The 16,907-nt window shown below is 41.7% G+C and overlaps 1 protein-coding gene across 1 annotated transcript in view; it reads right to left on the reverse strand.

Moving 5' to 3' along the window:
* Nucleotides 1-16,907, reverse strand: part of ndufs4 (NADH:ubiquinone oxidoreductase subunit S4) — a 118,118-nt gene that overhangs the window by 70,059 nt on the left and 31,152 nt on the right. Inside the window, exon 2 of the mRNA XM_033030819.1 lies at nucleotides 12,220-12,298. Coding sequence (XP_032886710.1) covers nucleotides 12,220-12,298 — 79 coding nt within the window. The remainder of the gene's footprint in view (nucleotides 1-12,219; nucleotides 12,299-16,907) is intronic.

Raw genomic sequence — 16,907 nt, forward strand, 5'->3', positions numbered from 1 at the left:
AGGACTACATTTTCTATCTAGAAAGAGGTTGAAATTTGGAACACATGCTGGAGGGCTGGTGGATTTAGAGACTCTTACACATTAAGTATTTAGACGAGCACTTGAAACACAATGGCATGGAAGGCTGAGCTAAGGGGCACACACGGGATAGTGGGATTAGTGTGGATAGCTGTTTGATGGGCAACAGTGATATGGGGGGGGGGGGGGGGGGGGGGGGGGGGGGGGGGGGGGGGGGGGGGGGGGGGGGATTATGGACACCTTTCAGGCTGTATGAACCTATAACTCTAAATAAAATGAATGATAATTATTATGGTAAAAGAGCTTTAAAATGTATTTGGTTGTGTAAATAATACTTTCAAGTAATCTCTAAACAGAGCAAAATGTGGGAAGTTACTCAAGGAAGCACTGTTTCACACGGCAACATGTTTATTCATCTAAATGCGGTTTCCCAGAAAAAAAATTCTTGGGAGAATCATGTGAAAGTCCCACACAATTCTGGTACATCATTTATTTTCAATTGTTTAAACAGGATTTATCTCTAAGATTACTGTGGGATGCCCATGGCAATATCATGGTTTCACAGTATCTTCCACAGAATAGATATGGATGAGCGATTATGTAAAATGTCCAGGCAAGAGAAATTTGCCAGTCCAAGGTTCTCCAAAGAAATACAAAATCCTGCTTCAGTTGCGTTGCTGCTTCCTATCTCAATGACATGTTTCTGATAGACATGTGCAGTTTCCCAATTGTTTAGATATACTTAGCAAGGTATGTAATGATCTACAAGTAACGAAGATGACCTTGGGTCAGCAAGAGTCAAAAGCATCACCAGACTATTTTTTTTAAGAAAGCTTATTCACTGCCTATTGTGCACGTTAACCTATCTACTCAATTAGCTTAAGTAGATCCTGGAAAATTCAGAATATTTTCCCAAAAGTTACCTGTTTTCTATCTATTGTAATAAAACTGATGACTTACACAAGCTACGCAATACATTGTCATTTAGATGTTCAATAAAACCTACATTTCCACATTAGACTGTTATACACAAAGATTGAGGGACAGGATGAAAGGCAAAAAAAATAATCATGAATGTTATCTATGAACCATTTATAAAGAGGGGTAGAAGGTTATCACTATTATGCTTTTCCCTTTGCTTTAATCTATGTTAGATTGTCAAAATTCAACAAATTGTACTTCAAATAGGCAAATGTGTCATTCTTCCTCATCCGGATGCAACTACCTAACTGAAGGGTTAGATTTCTCCAAGAGCAAAGCTACGCAACAGCATCTGCCTGCAGGCCATAAAGTAGACCGATTGCACAATCAGTGCTTCAATTTCCAATGAGGAGCAAAAACCCCCCAAAATATTATCCAAATTGTTTCAGACTGTAGATGACAAAACATTTGCAGGCTGATTTGTATTTGACAATACCAGAAAAATGTTTTTTTTTAAACATTTAATTGGAGGAAAGAGGATGGTCTTTTCATCTGCAAGATTAAACTTCTCTGCTTTTCGAAACAAAAAGTTGTTACATTGGAAATATATTTCATATGTTAATATGAAATTTAATACTAATAAATGTGAAGTCATTCACTTTGGGAAAAAAATGATAGGGCAAGTTATTTTCTAAATGAGGAGGAGCTGCGTTGTAATGCAACGCAAAGGGATCTAGGGGTATTAGTACATGAATCACTAAAGGTCAGTATGCAGGTGCAGCAAGCAATCAGGAAGGCCAATGGAGTTTTGGCCTTTATTGCTAGGGGGATTGAGTATAAAAACACGGAGGTCTTGCTGCAGCTGTACACAGTATTAGTGAGACCACATTTGGAATACTGTGTACAGTTCTGGGGTCCATACTTAAGGAAGGATGTACTAGCCCTGGAGGCAGTGCAGCGAAGGTTTACAAGATTAATTCCTGCAATGAGGGGATTGACGTATGAGGAAAGGTTAAGTAAGCTGGAGCTCTACTCTTTGGAGTTTAGGAGAATGAGAGGCGATCTCATTGAAACATATAAGATCGTGAGGGGCCTTGATCGGGTGGATGCACCGAGGATGTTCCCAATGATCGGGGAAACTAGAACTAGGGGACATAGTTGCAGAATAAGAGGGGGCTCTTTTAAAACTGAGATGAGGAAGAACTTCTTCACCAAGAGGGTGGTTAATTTATGGAATTCACTGCCCCAGGGAGCAGTGGAAGCAGAAACGTTAAATATGTTTAAGTCTAGAATAGATGGTTTTTTAGCTGCCGAGGGGATAATGGGCTACGGGGAGAGGGCAGGGATATGGACCTAGGTATGGTTAGTATAGTAAGACCTGAGTGATCTCCTGGACAAGTGTCGATCGCCTGGATTGGGGTCGGAGAGGAATTTCCCGGATTTTTTTTTCCCGAATTGGACCTGGGTTTTTATCCGGTTTTTTGCCTCCCCCAGGAGATCACGCGGTTCTTGGGGTGGAGAGGGGTGATAGCGGTATGAAGGGGAGGGTAGTGTCTTGTGTTCTGTGTCTTGTGTCTACTGTTTGTGGGTAAGTGTGTCTGTTTAGTGTTCAGCCATGAGCGAATGGCGGTGCGGGCTCGACGGACCTGGTGGTCTACTCTCGCACCTACTTTCTATGTTTCTATGTTTCTAATAGATAAGACTTCAATTTACTCGCGGCAAATAATATGTTGTTACTTTACCCCATGTCTGAGAGTATGTTTCTGATAGGATCAATTACAACCACTAAATTCGCAAAACATTCCTTCCATAAATCAGATCTATATATGTACATTGGATCTAATGCAGTCCCGACTGCCAAAATAAACACAGTGAGATAATGAGACCATTGCTAACAATGCAAAAGAAGCCAAAAAGCATTCAATAATCACACGGAATATAAAAATACCTTAGGGGTATAAGAGAAAATAGGTCAGTCATGCAAGCAGAACATTTGTGCCAGCTGTATAATATGCAATGCAATACCCCACAATGTATATACTGTTGTCTTCTCAGCAAGCCAGTTTTCTTGCCAAATGTGATATTTCACTACTTTATTTACTAGTTCTGGCTGAGCCCATGTGCTTAGCAGATGAGCAGTCTGCATTCACATCCACAATATAAAGCAGTAAATGTGTTGGGTGACTCTCGATATTATTAGCACACAAAACTTAAACCCTTCATTGTGTCATACAAATTAATATTACAGTTTTCCTGTTAGCAGTTAGCTGTGAATTGTTCATGGTCATGTCTTTCCCTTTAAGTCATAGTAGTCCATTACTTGTTAAAAGCAAATAATAATTTGTAAATTTGTAATACTGAAAGCGATTTTGCTTTGACCGTGACACATTGATGTTACAATATATCACAAGTCTGCTTTGATTATTGCACAGGTATCTGTCATATTCAATACCCCTGCTGCCAACCCTTCTACACCCACTCCTCACCAATCACCACTTCACACCTACTTAAAGCAAGACTCCAGTCTGAAAAGACTGGACCCTTTCACACCCACCCCTCTCCAGTCACCACTTAATACTCAATTACAGCCCAACTGCAAAAAGCTGAGGTCTCGTCCACTACCCACACCCTCCGTGCTGCACAATATCACATCTCCATCATCAACAACAAAAATAGAGGAGGTGGAGAGGCTGTTCAGAAGACAGAAAAACCGGAAATCACCAGGACCGGACAATGTTTCCCCCTCTACTCTCAAGCTCTGTGCTGAACAACTGGCACCGGTCTACACAGACATTTTCAACCAGTCCCTGCAAACCTGTACTGTCCCTGCCTGCTTCAAAGTCTCCACTATTGTCCCTGTACCCAAAAAGGCAAGGATTACTGGTCTTATAGACTACAGGCCTGTCGCACTGACCTCTGTAGTCATAAAGACCCTTGAAATGCTTGTGCTGGCCAAGTTGAAAAATATCAAAAACCCCCTGCGGGCCCCTCTGCAGTTTGCATATCGGGCCAATAGATCTGTGGAGAATGCAGTCAACCTGGGCCTGCACTTCATCCTCCCAGCACCTAGACCACCAGGGGACCTATGCGAGGATTTTGTTCGTTGATTTTAGCTCTGCATTCAGCACCATTGTGCCAGAGCTACTACACTCCAAACCTTCCAAGTTGACTGTGCCTGAACCCCTCTGTCGGTGGATCACCAGCTTCCTGACAGACAGGAAGCAGCATGTGAGGCTGGGAAAGCACATCCCGGACCCGCAGACACTCGGCATAGGAGCACCGCAAGGCTGCGTACTCTCCCCTCTACTCTCTCTACACCAATGACTGCACCTCCACTGACTCCTCTGTCAAGCTTCACAAGTTTGCGGATTGCACAACCCTGATTGGACTGATCCAGGATGGGGAGGAATCTGCCTACAGACAGGAAGTGACACAGCCGGCATCCTGGTGCCTTCGTAACAATCTGGAGCTCAATGCTCTTAAGACAGTGGAATTGATAGTAGACTTTAGGAGAGCTCCCCGTCCCCTTACCCCAATCACCATCAACAACATCACAGTCACATCTGTGGAGTCTTCTAAGTTCCTGGGAACAATCATCTTCAAGGACCTTAAATGGGGGGCTACCATCGACTCCACAGTCAAAAAGGCACTACAGAGGATGTACTTCCTGTGGCAGCTGAGGAAGCACAATCTGCCGCAGGCAATGATGGTCCAATTCTACACGGCCATCGTAGAGTCTGTCCTCACCTTCTCCATCATGGTCTGGATTGGCTCAGCCACCAAGCACGACATCCAGAGGCTGCAACGAATCATCCGATCAGCTGAGAAGGTTATTGGCTGTAACCTTCCCTCCATTGACAAACTGTACACCAGGAAGCGAGTGGGTAAGAACATCTCTGACCCCTCTCACCCTGGCCACAAACTCTTTGAATCACTTCCCTATGGAAGGCGACTCCGGACTGTCAAAGTTGCCACAGTCAGACATAAAAACAGCTTTTTTTCCACTAGTAGTAGCTCTACTCAATAACCAGAAATCTGTAGCCTTCTTTTGTTCTGGTATTTTATTTAATTGACATGTTTACTCAATAATGTTTTATTATTAATGTTTTAGGTGTCATTCCTAACTGTCACTGTATTTCATGTAGACAAAAATGCTGGAGAAACTCAGCGGATGAGGCAGCATCTATGGAGCGAAGGAATAGGTGACGTTTCGGGTCGAGTCCCTTCTTCAGACTGATGTGGGAGTGGGGGGGGGGGGGGCGGGAGGAAGAAAAGAAGCTGCGGAGACAGTGGGCTGTGCGAGAGCTGGGAAGGGGAGGGGAAGGAGGGAGAAAGCAAGGACTACCTGAAATTGGAGAAGCCAATGTTCATACCGTTGGGGTGTAAGCTACCCAAGCAAAATATGAGGTGGGACTCACTCTGGCCATGGAGGAGGCCCAGGACAGAAAGGTCAGATTCAGAATGGGAGGGGGAGTTGAAGTGCTGAGTCACCAGGAGATCAGGTTGGTTAATGCGAACTGAGCGGAGGTGTTGGGCGAAGCGATCGCCAAGCCTGCGCTTGGTCTCACCGATGTAGAGCAGTTGACACGTAGAACAGCGGATGCAATAGATGAGGTTGGAGGAGGTGCAGGTGAACCTCTGCCTCAACTGGAAAGACTGCTTGGGTCCTTGGATGGAGTCGAGGGGGGAGGTAAAGCGACAAGTGTAGCATTTCCTACGGTTGCAAGGGAAAGTAAAAGGGGAGGGGGCGGTTTGGGTGGGAAGGGACAAATTGACCAGGGAGTTACGGAGGGAGCGGTCTCTGCGGAAAGCTGAAAGGGGAGGAGATGGGAAGATGTGGCCAGTGGTGGGATCCCATTGGAGGTGGCAAAAATGTTGGAGGATTATCTGTTGTATGTGACAGCTGGTAGGGTGGAAGGTGCGGACAAGGGGGCTCTGTCCTTGTTTACGAGTGGGGAGGATGGGGAGTGAGAGCAAAGCTACGGGATTATAGATTAGACCATGGTGAGAACCTCATCTATAGTCGAAGAGGGGAACCCCCGTTCCCTAAAGAATGAGGACATCTCCGATGCCCTGGTTTGTAACACATCATCATGGGTGCAGATGCAGCGTAGACAGAGGAATTGGGAGTAGTCAAATTCCGCCCAATATTATTAATGAATAATCATATTTCTGGGTTACTGGCATCTACTACTTTCTCATTCTTTCACTCTAATTGGCTTTCCTTTTACACATAGATTATTTTAACATTTCATTTAGTGTGCTTAATGTTTCAAGTGCAGATGATTTCTGTCATTTTCCATTCTCCACACAAGCACTGCACACATTAATTTTTTCTAACATTTCTTAATTTGTCTGTTCGCTCCTTCAACAGGTAAGTGTTCCTCCATTGGCCAATGTAGACTAAGCCCAGCAACTTCACCTTAAAGGTTTAGACACTTCAGTCTGCGGTGGTGCCATTGCACTGACCTCTCTTCATCATCACTCCCCTGATCCTAGTGATGGATATTAAATCAGGAATATTGCTATTTACAATACTTGCTCCTCATGATATTCAACGGAAAAGGCTACTGATTCATTATAAGAGGGTGGGCTATAGATCATTCCTATATACCTATTCCTTCGCTCCATAGATGCTGCCACACCCGCTGAGTTTCTCCAGCATTTTTGTCTACCTTGGGCTATATATCATAATTATTAGCCTTTTTTTATAAAACCAGTTTTTGGGATGGTGTTCATAATTTACTGGGTCTGGAATCAATGTTAATGACTTCCTGGTCCATTCCTTCCCAAATGCATTCCACTATTACAGTAGGACAGGATGTACCCAGGAATTGTGATGCAGAAGACTGGGACTTGAAAATCGATTTGAGACTACAAATATATCAGGCTAGTGTGCTCCACAGGTCTATGTGCTTCTAAAGCTCCTTTAGTATAGCACATTGCCCAAGATATCGAAGAAGATTTGCAGTGTTGGTTGCATGCATCTTTTGCCAAATGACATGACTAACTTAGTTCCATCTGTGCCAGCTCTGATTTGTTCAGAACCTTTTCATACCTCTAGTTTCCCTCCCCTCTGCCTCCCAGTCTGGAGCAGGATCTCAACCTGAAACATTACCTATTCCTTTTCTCCAGAGATGCTGCCTGACCCACCATGTTTAGTTTAGCGATACAGTGTGGCAACAGGCCCACTGAGTCCACACCGATCAGCGATCCCTGCACATTAACACTATCCTGCACACACTAGGAACAATTTTTTACATTTATACCAAGCCAATTAACCTACAAACCTGTACATCTTTGGAGTGTCAGAGAAAACCCATGCGGTCACGGGGAGAAGGTACAAACTCTGTACAGACAGCACCCGTAGTCAGAATCGAGCCCGGGTCTCCGGTGCTTTGGGGCAGCAACTCTATCACTGCGCCACTGTGCCACATAGCATTTTGTGTCTATCTTTAGTTCCAGATTTACCAGCCTGTTAATATAAGTGAGTGGCTTGCTTGGTCATTTTACAGGGCAGTTAAGAGTCACACCTGAAAAATTAAAAAAACACAGCTGACTGGAAACTTACATCAAAACTGGGAAAGCAGGAAAAAACAAGTTATTTTTTAGTAGAAAAGTAGGTGATGGAAGAATGAGTAGAATTAAAGTCTACTTGGATGAGACCACATGATTTAAAAGTGTCAGTAAAAATCACATTAGGCTTCTTTGACTGTGGAATTGTTGCTAATGGCAAGACTGTGGGACATGCCCTGGACCCCAGACTATATAAAAACTAAGTTTAAATTAAGCCAAAAGGATAGCAGCCAGAAATAGCACATTTTGATAAGAGTTTAAATGGATGAAAGGAAGAAATGGCCCGTTTTGATGGAGACAGAATGTGAAAGTTACCTACAGTTTGAAAATTCAATACAGATTGCTGAAGGTTGCAATGTGCCCAGAAGGAAGACAAGCTGCAACTCATGTGTGTGTTGATCTTGTAACCGTACAGGAGGACACAGACAAATACGTCAGGCAGAGAATGGGATGGTGAAAATGGCAGGCAATTGAAAACTGAGTGTCACCCCTATGGACCAAGTGTTTTGCAGTAAGAGAGATGTATTGCAGCAGCTCTGGAATCAGATTTAGGGCAAGCTGGATGAAGTTAACAAATTTTCTGCTGTAAACTACAACAGTACACAGGATAGATTTCTTGCTACAATCTATTAGTTTCAAGATATTATATTTTTATTATAGACTACCTCATTGATCAAATTTAAGTTCTCTAACTGAATTGTCAAAGTTCAACCTAAAGCTTCAACTTATGTGTTTGCATTACTAGTCCATCAATACTAGTCAATATTCTCAATGATGTGCAACTAATAGAGAGAAAGAACTTCTTTTTGTGTCACGTTTATTACTATAAATGGTATGTCATACAGCACGGTACCCAAACCTTTCTTTGATGAAGTCACTTTTATAATGCAGGAATAATAGCAAGCTTGAACTCAACGTTCCACAAACAAAAGGATAAATAACAAGCAATTAGGGAAGGTGGTTAAAAAAAAAAAAATTGTGATTAAACAGCACCAGATGAACACCTATATCTAATCGAGCCACAGGACTTTTTAAATCCACCCAGGAGTGTAAATGGTGCCTTGGTTTAATGTCTCATGGGGATCATAGCACCTTCAGCAGTATAGTATAGCTTAATCACAACAAATTATTTTCCATGTTCAGGCCTGCGGAGTAGGGTATGATCCTATCAATGGACGACTTCATGATTTACAATAGTGGACAGACAGAAAAGAAATCTAAGATTCAGAGAAGGTTCAACATTCCATTTAAGGGTTTGGAATACAAAACATAGACACAAAAAGCTGGAGTATCTCAGCAGATCAGGCAGCATATCCAGAGAGAGGGAATAGGTGACGTTTTTGGTCGGAACTCTTCTTCAGACTGAAAGTTGGAGGCTCTTGGGGTAAAACTGGAGGCGAGAAAAGGTCAAAACAAAACAGGGCTGGCAACATATTACCTCAGGAAGGGTGGAGTCCACAATGGCCCATTGTTGGCTGGGGAAGATGTTGTCTGGAAGACAAGGATGCGAACAGTGGATCTAGTAGTACAGCTAGGACTGGGAGGGGGAGGAATGCAGGAGTTACTTGAAATTAGACAAATCAACGTTCATACTGCTGGGCTGCAAGATGTCGAAGCTTTGGAATACAAAACGGATAGAATTTATGTTCGAACTATAAAAGGTTCAGTTAAACATACATGGAGTTCATATAATTAAATCAAAGAGGCTAGTATTATTGCCAGAAACTGTAATAAGCTAGTGAATAAGGAACATTTTTGAACACAAAGAACCACAAAATTGATAACGAAAGACAGGATAGAACATGAGAGTAGACTGAAAAGACTTTATAGGAATGCAAAAACAGGCAACTATTCGCCCGGAAGGGAACAGGAGAATTTATAATGAAAAAAATAAGTAAATGACTGAGGAACTAAACAATTACTTTCCATGTCTTCATGGAAGGAGGCACACAAATCATGCCAGATATATTATATGATCAATGGATCCCGCACTGCCTCCCCTTCCCCCACCCACCAAACCCCCACCATCGCCGCATCCGTCCCGACCCCCCCCCCCCCCGCTGCCTCCTTCTCCCCTGGAGTCGTCAAAATACTCCACCTTGGAAGCGACAGCAGGTGAGAGCCCAATAGTGACCAAGGAGGCACTCTGAAAGACAAAGTGCTGGAATAACTGCCGACTGAATCAGTCTGAAGAAGGGTCCCTATGTCGCCTATTCGAACCCGCTGAATCAATCAGGAACTTTGTGTCCTTTCAATGGGTGAAGTGCTCATTGGTGCACCTTGTAAGTTGGGAGTTGCATTGGCAGCCGACGCTCTAAACAGACGGCAGGTGGATAGATGGTGGTAAAAACAAGAGCACACCGGGACAAGTTGAATCAGTTGTGATCTTATTGAATGACTAATGAATGAATGAGTACGTTTATACTAATACTAATTCAAGGGACCAATTGGGGGGGGGGGGGAGAGCTTCTTTCACAGCGTGTGGAGAGTCTGGCCAGGGGTAAAGTTGAGGGGTGGGCAGGAGCATTAAGAAGGAGAGGGTCGGGGTTCATGGCAGTAACCCACTCACTCACCGCTGCCATGGCGCTCCGGGCGCGGAGCCACCGCATTGCGGCCGGGGAGGGAAGCAGCTCGGGTAGCTGTGAGCGGCCACCGGGACCGGACAGCAGAACTGGCCGCCACTTCAGCGCCTTCTGTCAGCCCGCTCACCTCTGGCAGTGCTCTCCGTCTGAACATCTCTCACCTGCCGTTTGACCGGCTTCGCTCATGTCAGCTGCTTCCTGCAAATCCTTAAATTCCCACAGCCGAGTAACCTCGATTGGTCCCTTGATCGCGCTGTCGGAATTTAAGGATTTCCGGGAAGGGGCTGACATGAGTGAGGCCGGCGAGCGGCAGGAGAGAGGTTTTCAGACGGAGAGCACTGCCAGAGGTGAGCGGGGGACGGCAGAAGAAGCTGTCTGGTCCCGGCGGCCGCTCGCAGCCACCCGAGCTACTTCTCCCCCCGGCCACAATGCTGTGGCTCCCCACCCGGATCGTCGCAAGTGGGTTACTGGCATGATCCCCGACCCCCTCCTTCTCAACACTCCTGCCCTCCCCGCAACTTTACCCCGGGCCACTCTCCACAGGCTGTGAAAGGAACTCTTTTCCTCCCCCCACCCCGGGAAATACGGTGTTTAAAAACTTATAGCACCAAGAAATGTACTTACCACATTATCGGTACACAAACTCCATTCTTCTCTCTTTATTTCCTAAGATACTCTTAAGATAATGACAATCCATGTTTGAAAAACCTGCCAAGGAACTTGCGCTGCGCCTGCGCAGTACTGCAAAGGTAGAATTTCAGCTGCCTTCAGCTCTCCGCCATTGACGGCTTGAAGCAGTGTCGACGGCACGTGAGCTGCACAGGCTTTCACGCTTTGCAAGTACTGCGGATGAAAGGCACGGAGAATTATGCCTACCTAAGAGATCGATCTCTTAGATAGGCATAATTCTCCCATGCCTTTACTATTTATATTTAATAATTATCATTTTATAATTTTAGTCAGGGTAGGCAGTGCCTACCTTGCCTACCCTGACGGCATGTGCCTGGCGCAAACCCACACAAACAGTACCCGAGGTCAGGATCGAACCTAGGATCTGACACTGAGGCAGCAGCTCTACCAGCTACACCACTGGTGCCACCCTTATAAAAATATCAAAGCAACACAGACATTAGGTATGTAGGAAAGAACTGCAGATGCTGGATTAAATTGAAGGTAGACACAAAATGCTGGAGTTACTCTCTTCAGTCTGAAGAAGGGTCTCGTTTGAAACATCACCCATTCCTTTTCTCCAGAGATGCTGCCTGGCCTGCTGAGTTACTCCCAGCATTTTGTGTCTATAGACATTACGTAGCTACCAATTTCATGTTATCTTTGCTTGTACAATCATACAATATTGAAAATCTGAAATAATGCATGATGAGATTCCAGAAAACATATTTAATATCTTGAGCTGAATGTGCAATCTTTCGGCTTGAAATAAAATTTAACCCAAATATAGACTTTTCATATTTTTGGTTGCCAATCTGCATGGAGTCTCATTGGACACCATTCTGAAGGAGCCAGTCAATGGAAATCACACATTGAATAGTGCTCCAAAATGGGTAATGCCAGCAAATCACAGAATAAAACACTATAAAGAGTGAGAAAACTAATTAGAACTGGTTAAATAAAATTCATACGGGAATACTGTAATTAAAGGCTAACAGCATTATCATAAAGTAATCTACTTGCATGAATGGGAATGGTTTCAAAAATGAAGGTGTTCTGATAATTAGATAGCTTTATATTATATTGGATTACAATCTACAACAATAAATTTTTTATGACATTTTTAAAAACTCTATATACACTGAGCTTTGCAGAAATGCAAAAATAATCATTAATGGTTTTCATTAAATTTATTCAATAATCAGCGTAGAAATTCCATTTTCTTTGTAGATGGTCATATACAGTTTGTTGACTGCTTTTAGAAGGATTTTAAAAGTTCAGTTTTGCCGCAATCTATAACATTGGAATCTCAGCTGTTCTGATAATTGACCTTAGACGTTTGACGGTAATCCTTTTGTGTACTTTTCCTAGAAGTATATAACATAGTGCAATGTCTACTATTGAACAGACACCGCCTCTAGCCACTGGAGTGGTGACAATTTAAAATCCTTACCAATTTTTCATCAACTGTTATGAGTTGCGTGTCGTGCGTTTGAGTCTGTGCCAACCGCCAAGTGGAAGTGCTCAATGACCTGCGGTCCAAGACAAAACAAGGTCAGTAGAAAGCATTTCTTACAATGTATGATACAGACAGAAGTAGCTACAAAAATAAATTGATTATTAATATTTGTCTTAAAAAGCAGACAGAAAGGATATATAGAAATACTGAAATCTTATTTCTCCCAGTTAGTTCTGATTGTTGTGTTCATGTCAGTCTCATTCAGCAGTTCACGACAGGCTGCACTTTACATCATCCTGCAGGCTTTTGGTCGCAGAGATTGCTAATGGCCACAATTTTACTGTAGTGTGTGAATGCAGCTGGCTTGTCACGAACAAACCCTGCAAGGAGGCAGCAACTAAAATTTCTTACAGCAAGCTTTCAGCATCCAGCATAATTCGGTCATTGTACAACTTTAAGGAATTTAATATCAATATACATTTGCAACGCAACCAACACCCAATATTCGGGGGGTAAAAAACTGCATCTTACTATCAAAATTCTTCCAAAGCCCTCACCCCATTAATTTTATCTCTGCTTGGACATTCTGCAGTCCTTTGTTATTGCTATATTATTTTGACACCATGATTCCAAAAACAACTTTCCATCCTCCAGTGCAGCAAAAATCTTCAACTGTGTATTACAATTTACAACTAATTACAGGTGCGGGAAGGAACTGTAGATGCTGGTTTATACCAAAGATAGACACTAGGTGCGAGAGTAAATCAGCTGGTCAGGCAGAAACTCTGGAGAAAAAGGATGGGTGACTTTTCAGGTCAGAACCCTTCTCCTAATTACAGATCCTCCCCAGCTTATGGGCATCCAACTTGTGCACAGTGCATACACACAAGCAAGTTTTTGGGAAACTGGCGGGTTGGATCCGACTGCTGCCGTGTGAGAACTTTGTTTGCGGCCACATTTGCAACTTATGAAGAGTTCTCAGGAACAGAACCCAGAGGTAACTTGTAGATATGAACCAAGATTGAAAATAGTTTTCTAAACAGCTCCTTACAAATGTCAAAAATAAGTGACCCTTAATGCAAAATTAAAAAGGACATTGAAAACTACTGTCTAGTTGGAATTTGTATTACAATTTTCCATTAACATGCGGAATATAAGGAAGCAAAAAATTTCAAATTAGAGCTTACACTCAATGTGAAGAACTAACATGAAATTCTGGTGAATCCTATCACTTTCATTCTAATGCTAAATCAATATATTCCCGGAACACTTTGAAATGATGAAAACATCGGTAATGTATTAAGCTCTTGGCGGTCCCCAAGTTTAATAACAGTGGCAACATAATTTTTCTGATTCCCACTTGACAGCTAGCCAAACTGACAGGTTTCTGGATGTTGGACAGAAAAATCGGTAGCACGTCTGTCCCAATCGTCCCTGGACTAGACGAGGGCAAGAAAGAGAGATAAGCTATCACAGGAGAGAAAAAAGCAAACATTTGTAGAGGACGATGAGGATGCAGAAATGGTATTAAGATAGTATGTGTTGGGAGAGAATTGCAACTAAAAGAGATATCTAAAATTGTGGTATGTGAGAAAGAGCTATGAGCAGATAAATGACCAATTCTTCCTGCTCCTCCTCAACTAAAGAGATTGATGTAAAATGTACTTCCTTTTGTGAGCCTAGTATATTTTTGATTTCTGAGCCCTTACTAAACTCATATGGCAATGACTGAATTTAAAATAAGGTTTCAGATTGAATCAAACATCTGAAGTGCATTGCTTCTCCACAATGTATCACTCAAAACCACTGTTGCAAATAGGGCAAGATAGGAGTGTATTCTCCAATTTAATCTTAGTATTATCACATCTCTCAAATTAAACAGCCATTTAGAGAAGAAAAATAAATTGATTCTCCTCCACTGAACCAATTAGGAACCAAAAGCTAGGAGGTACAACACTGCACCAGATTGTCATCACCCAGCTTGAAGAACAAGGACAGACTAATGTTCCCAACACAAGATAATGTTTATACTGCATAATAAACAGGTAAACATAAAACAAGAAACCAACTGAAGTAAATAATATAGTGCTGAGGTATAGGGAATTGTTGTGGATAATTTACAACACAAAAATGTCAATACCAAGGAAGATATGGCAAAAAGAACTGTACTTGCTACTGAATTCAATGCTGCCCATATCTTAGCGTATCACATGCATTGTTATTGATATCATAATTTTCAAATTATGATAATTATTTGGTAACCTACAAAATTTACTCTAGGTTCAATAACTACAAGCTGTCAGATATAAAACAGTTGGATTGTTTCCTTTCAGAAAATTGTTTTCTTTTGAAAGGAATTTGAAATTGCTTATTGGAAATTTTAAGAAGATGCAAGTACAGACTGGTTGAGCCTAGAAAATAGGTCAAATGCCACATGAAGCCAATTAAACTGTAAGCCATCAAAAGTAAGGAGTATTTACTTTTAATTTCAGTAACCTGGATAATCTTACGATTAATTCAAGCAGTAGATAATTTTCTGGAGAGGGACGACAGATGAGAAGGCAGATACTGCAAGGTGCAACCGGTGCAGATTTATTAGACTTACGTGAAATTTTATTCAAAGTATCAAATCTGATGTCATGGACAGCTACAAAAATATAATTAAATAGCTGATGAAATGTCAGCCTTCACCTCAGGGTGCAGGAACACAAGGGCAAAAGTTGCTTAGGCTTCTGGATATTTATTCTGGATATCTGTACCTCTGAAATAATAATTTGGCTTCAGTGTATGGGCAGTACAGTTTAATCAGAACAATATCAGGACTAAAATCTTAAATTATAACACACACAGGACCCATGTCTGAAAAGCAAGGTGATTTAATTAAAATGTGGATGGTAATTAAAAAAGTTGATTGGGTCATTTGGGGAGGGGATGTAGAAAAAATTAAGAAAGAAAAGCATAAACTTAAAATTGGTTTTGGTGGTTCAGCAGAACACTGGCATTTAATTGGCACGGCCTTGACCCCCATTGAATTGCAGAACAGACGTGAGAGGCTGAATGGCATTCTTCTGTTATGCAGCTAATTTTAATTTAATTTCCTCTGTCTCACTGAAACAAACTAGTTCCTTTTGTATGGTTTCCATTCAGTTTTTGATCAGAGTAGCGCATGACTTCAAAAGAACCCTGCACGTTCTACTTCGCTCTTCAAATTGTTTAAATTAGAAAGCTCTTTTTTTATGCCTGGATTTGGAGATGAAGATTTTCTTCAGGAAAAAAAGACGAAGGAAGATTATATGAAATACTCTCTTTCCCACATGGATTATAACTCTGTAGTACTCTTAAGACGAAAAGGATACAGGGCTTCGAAAGAATCTAACATTGTTCTCTGAATTTTAAAATTCCTGTTTTGCAGACAAGTCTAAACACTAATTTTGTAAAAGTATGAGGTTACAACAAACAGCAGCTTTGTAGATGTCATCTAATGTTACACCCTTGATATTCGCTAAAGATGCAGTCACTGCTCTAACAGAATGACCTCTGATATTCCCTGAATGTTGTCTCCATGCCAAATTAATAAAACAATGCAAAATGCACTCTACTAACCAGTCTGCAATTCACTGTTTGAAATAGGTTTACCAAAGTTCAAGGATGAGACAAACAGCTGTCTAGACTTGCGAAAAGGCTTTGTTCTGTCTGCAGTGCAACAAAGAGTGCATTTAGCACCCATATACTGAAAGCGCCATTCAATCTGTGACATATGAAGAGGTGAACAAAGAAACTGCAATTTTTTTTTTTGCAAAGTATCAGACAACCTTGCAGAGGAACCTAGTACTAAGCTTTAGAATAGTCCTGTTTTCACATCAGACAATATGTGGTTGGTCCACAACTGTGAACTGGAGTTCATTCTGCCTAATACCAGAGAGGTACAAGTATTTTATTTGATAGATTTCAAATCGGAAGAGCAAAGCAGTTTAGTCATTATAAAACAGCCAGGAAACACCTTAGCTTGCCATCTCGAGCTTATGAGGTATAAATTATGTGAGAGAAAATGTTTTTTCATGTGGTTTTAAAAGGGCTTATTTGTAAATTTCTGAAAAGAACATTCCAGGCATTTTCTACATCTTAAATGCATCCTAATCTTGCCACACTATAAGAAGGTTATTAAAGGCTAGAGACCCAAAGGTTATGATGGTTTTGATTCACAAGCCATAATTAAAAAGCCCATAAAACACATATCAGTGTATTTCAAAATTAAGCCAAAGAATATTAAAGACTATGGTTATTGACATGAACATGGCATCACTTTGACCCCTTGGTGGTGCCTTACTGGCTTCTAAAACAGTTTAAGAATCCTATGGTTTATGGGAAAAAAAGGTAAAAATTAACCCCATTCTTTGAATTTCAGGTTGAGCATGGCCAAAAATGAATTTTTATTTAATCAAAGAATAGTGATTTCAATCGCAAATTTTCTGCAGGCCCATTAACTGTTCACCTTATTGCACGGCACTAAAATCTATGGTTGATTTGTAGTACATCATTAATAAATAATGGATCAGAGTACTCTACATTTATTATTCTACTAAGTAGTAGTAGTCTACTTTTAAACCACTAGGAGGAGTTGAGGCCAGCACAGATCATCCATAATCATATTGACTGGCAGGGAGCGTCTGTGAGGTCTTGTG

This window comes from Amblyraja radiata, chromosome 1 (assembly GCF_010909765.2).
Source record: "Amblyraja radiata isolate CabotCenter1 chromosome 1, sAmbRad1.1.pri, whole genome shotgun sequence".
NCBI lineage: Eukaryota > Metazoa > Chordata > Chondrichthyes > Rajiformes > Rajidae > Amblyraja > Amblyraja radiata.